The sequence below is a fragment of the Coturnix japonica genome, unplaced genomic scaffold (genome assembly GCF_001577835.2).
Source record: "Coturnix japonica isolate 7356 unplaced genomic scaffold, Coturnix japonica 2.1 chrUnrandom787, whole genome shotgun sequence".
Classification (NCBI taxonomy): Eukaryota; Metazoa; Chordata; class Aves; order Galliformes; family Phasianidae; genus Coturnix; species Coturnix japonica.
The window spans coordinates 17,100-21,499 of NW_015440146.1; the positions used below are offsets into that span (position 1 = coordinate 17,100).

The following is a 4,400-nucleotide window of genomic DNA, read 5'->3' on the forward strand; positions in this document are numbered from 1 at the left end:
GTCTCTATGTGTCTCTATGGGTCTCTATGGGTCTCTATGGGTCTCTATGGGTCTCTATGTGTCTCTATGGGTCCCTATGGGTCTCTATGGGTCTCTATGGGTCCCTATGGGTCTCTATGGGTCTCTATGGGTCTCTATGGGTCTCTATGGGTCTCTATGGGTCTCTATGGGTCCCTATGGGGTCTCTATGGGTCCCTATGGGTCCCTATGGAGTCTCTATGGGTCCCTATGGGTCCCTATGGGTCTATATGGGTCTCTATGGGTCCCTGTGGGTCTCTATGGGGTCTCTATGGGTCTATATGGGTCTCTATGGGTCCCTATGGGGCTCTATGGGATCTCTATGGGGTCCCTATGTGGTCTCTATGGGTTTCTATGGTTCCCTATGGGTCTCTATCGGTCTCTATGTGTCTCTATGGGTCCCTATGGGGTCTCCCCCCCGACCCAAATAAGGTCATGTCCCTGCCCCCTTCATGCCCAAATAAGGCATAGTCCCGCCCCCATGCCCATATTTGGCTGTGACCCCGCCCCTTCTTGCCCAAATAAGGCAAACCCCCACCCCTTATGCCCATATATGGCATAAGCCCTGCCCCCTTTATGCCCATATAAGGTCAAAGCCCCGCCCCTTATGCCCATATATGGCCATGTCCCAGCCCCCATGCCCATATATGGTCATAGCCCCGCCCACATGCCCGTATAAGGCAATGCCCCGCCCCTTTATGCCCATATATGGCATAAGCCCCGCCCCCTTTATGCCCATATAAGGTCAAAGCCCCGCCTACCTGTGGCCACCTGTCTGGCGATGGCGCTGCCCAATGGGATGATGGGGCTGAGCAGGCGGCGGCCATCTTGGTGGGCGGGGCCTCGGCTGTGGGGGCGGAGCATGAGCCGCTCCTCAACGCGCTGCAGCAGCAGCAGCACCGAGTCCAGCAGCAAGGCCTGCACCTCTATAGGGGGATATAGGGATTATATAGGGGACTATAGGGATATAGGGGCCTTATGGGGTATATAGGGGCTATATGGGGCCTTATGGGGTCATTTAGGGTGGATATGGGGTGGATATGGGATATATAGGGGCCTTATGGGGTGGATATGGGGCCTTATGGGGTGGATATGGGGTCCTATGGGGTATATAGGGGCCATATGGGGTCTTATGGGGTCATTTAGGGTGGATATGGGGTAGATATGGGGTCTTATGGGGTGGATATGGGGCCTTATGGGGGGGATATGGGGCCTTATGGAGTCTTATATGGTGGGTATGGGACCTTATGGGGTATATAGGGACCATATGGGGCCTTATGGGGTCATTATGGGTGGATATGGGGCCTTATGGGGTGGATATGGGGCCTTATGGGGCCTTATAGGGTGGATATGGGGTTTTTAAGGGTGGATATGGGGCATTATGGGGTATATAGGAGTCATATGGGGCCTTATGGGGTGGATATGGGGCCTTATGGGGTCGTTTAGGTTGGATATGGGGTGGATATGGGGTCTTATGGGGTATATAGGGGCCTTATGGGGTATATAGGGGTCATATGGGGCTTTATGGGGTCATTTAGGGTGGATATGGGGCGCTATGGGGTATATAGAGGCCATATGGGGTGGATATGGGGTCTTATGGGGACTTATGGGGTGGATATGGGGTCTTACGGGGTGGATATGGGGCCTTATGGGGTATATAGGGATCATATAGGGGACTTATGGGGTGGATATGGGGTCCTATGGGGTATATAGGGGCCATATGGGGCCTTATGGGGTGGATATGGGGTCTTATGGGGTATATAGGGGCCATATGGGTTGGATATGGGGACTTATGGGGTGGATATGGGGTCTTATGGGGTGGATATGGGGTCTTATGGGGTTATAGGGAGAATATAGGGGGCCTATGGGGTGGATATGGGGCCTTATGGGGTCGTTTAGGGTGGATATGGGGTGGATATGGGGTCTTATGGGGTATATAGGGTCTTATGGGGTGGATATGGGGTCTTATGGGGTGGATATGGGGTCTTATGGGGTATATAGGGGCCATATAGGGTGGATATGGGGCTTTATGGGGTGGATATGGGGTATATAGGAGCCATATGGGGCCTTATGGGGTGGTTATGGGGTCTTATGGGGCATTATGGGGTATATAGGGGCTATATGGGGCCTTATGGGGTCATTTAGGGTGGATATGGGGTCTTTAAGGGTGGATATGGGTCCTTATGGGGTCTATAGAGGCCTTATGGGAACTTATGGGGCCATATGGGGTGGATATGGGGCCATATGGGGCCTTATGGGGTGGATATGGGGTCTTATGGGGTATATAGGGGCCTTATGGGGTATATAGGGGTCATATGGGGCCTTATGGGGTGGATATGGGGTCTTATGGGGTATATAGGAGCCATATGGGGTATATAGGGGCCATATGGGTTGGATATGGGGTCTTATGGGGTGGATATGGGGCCTTATGGGGTGGATATGGGGCCTTATGGGGTATATAGGAGCCATATGGGGTGGATATGGGATATATAGGGGTGGATATAGGGTGGATATGGGGTCTTTAAGGGTGGATATGGGGCCTTATGGGGTCATTTAGGTTGGATATGGGGTGGATATGGGGTCTTATGGGGTGGATATGGGGCATTATGGGGTATATAAGGGCTATATGGGGCCTTATGGGGTCATTTAGGGTGGATATGGGGTCTTATGGGGTCTTATGGGGTATATAGGGTCTTATGGGGTGGATATGGGGACCTATGGGGTGGATATGGGGCCTTATGGGGTCATTCAGGGTGGATATGGGCTGGATATGGGATATATAGGGGACTTATGGGGTGGATATGGGGCCTTATGGGGTATATAGGGGCCTTATGGGGTATATAGGGGCCTTATGGGGTGGATATGGGGCCTTATGGGGTGGATATGGGGCCTTATGGGTGGATATGGGGCGTTATGGGGTCATTTAGGGTGGATATGGGGTAGATATGGGGCCTTATGGGGTATATAGGGGTCATATGGGGCCTTATGGGGTGGATATGGGGCCTTATGGGGTGGATATGGGGTCTTATGGGGTGGATATGGGGTGGATATGGGGTATATAGGGGCCATATGGGGCCTTATGGGGTGGATATGGGGCCTTATGGGGTGGATATGGGGTATATAGGGGCCATATGGGGCCTTATGGGGTGGATATGGGGCCTTTTAGGGTCTATAGGGTTTCCTATGGGGTTTCCTATAGGGTTTTTTATAGGGTTTCCTATAGGGTTTTCTATAGGGTTTCCTATGGGGTTTCCTATGGGGTTTTCTATAGGGTTTCCTATGGGGTTTCCTATAGGGTTTCCTATAGGGTTTTCTATAGGGTTTCCTATGGGGTTTCCTATAGGGTTTCCTATGGGGTTTCCTATAGGGTTTTCTATAGGGTTTTCTATAGGGTTTCCTATAGGGTTTTCTATAGGGTTTCCTATAGGGTTTTCTATAGGGTTTCTCACCCACAGCTTTATCCCGGGACACCCTCCAGCTCAGCCCCCCTTCGTGCAATAGGGTTCGCTTTGTGATGTCCACGTTCTGGGGTAAAAAACCCCAATATTGGGGGCAGGAAGATCCCAGACCCACGGCTGCCCCATAGCGAAGCCCTACAAGCGCCCCCAGCCCCATAAGTGCCCCATAGCAGCCCCATAAGTGCCCTATAGCAGCCCCATAAGTGCCCCATAGCAGCCCCATAAGTGCCCCATAGCAGCCCCATAAGTGCCCCATAGCAGCCCCATAAGCCCCCCCAGCCCCATAGCAGCCCCATAGCAGCCCCATAAGTGCCTCCAGCCCCATAGCAGCCCCATAGCAGCCCTATAAGCCCCATAGCCGCCCCATAGTGACCCTATAAGCCCCATAGTGACCTTATAGCCCCATAGCAGCCCTATAAGCCCCATAGCAGCCCTATAAGCCCCATAGTGACCCTATAAGCCCCATAGCAGCCCTATAAGCCCCATAGTGACCCTATAGCCCCATAGCCGCCCCATAGCAGCCCCATAAGCCCCATAGTGACCCTATAGCCCCATAGCCGCCCCATAGTGACCCTATAAGCCCCATAGCAGCCCTATAAGCCCCATAGTGACCCTATAAGCCCCATAGCAGCCCTATAAGCCCCATAGCGGCCCTATAACCCCATAGTGACCCTATAAGCCCCCCCAGCCCCATAGCCGCCCCATAAGCCCCATAGTGACCCTATAAGCCCCCCCAGCCCCATAGCAGCCCCATAGTGACCTTATAGCCCCATAGCAGCCTCATAGCAGCCCTATAAGCCCCCCCAGCCCCATAGTGACCCTATAAGCCCCATAGCCACCCTATAAGCCCCCCCAGCCCCATAGCCGCCCCATAGCTGCCCCATAAGCCCCATAGCGGCCCTATAACCCCACACTGACCCTATA

At 53.2% G+C, this 4,400-nt stretch overlaps 1 protein-coding gene across 1 annotated transcript in view; it reads right to left on the reverse strand.

Annotated features, from left to right (window-relative positions):
• Positions 1-4,400, reverse strand: part of LOC107307694 (rho guanine nucleotide exchange factor 1-like) — a 22,060-nt gene that overhangs the window by 15,891 nt on the left and 1,769 nt on the right. Inside the window, exons 2-3 of the mRNA XM_015851210.1 lie at positions 3,468-3,543; positions 780-944 (exon numbers count right to left, since the gene is read on the reverse strand). Of these exons, the coding sequence (XP_015706696.1) occupies positions 780-944; positions 3,468-3,543 (241 nt within the window). The remainder of the gene's footprint in view (positions 1-779; positions 945-3,467; positions 3,544-4,400) is intronic.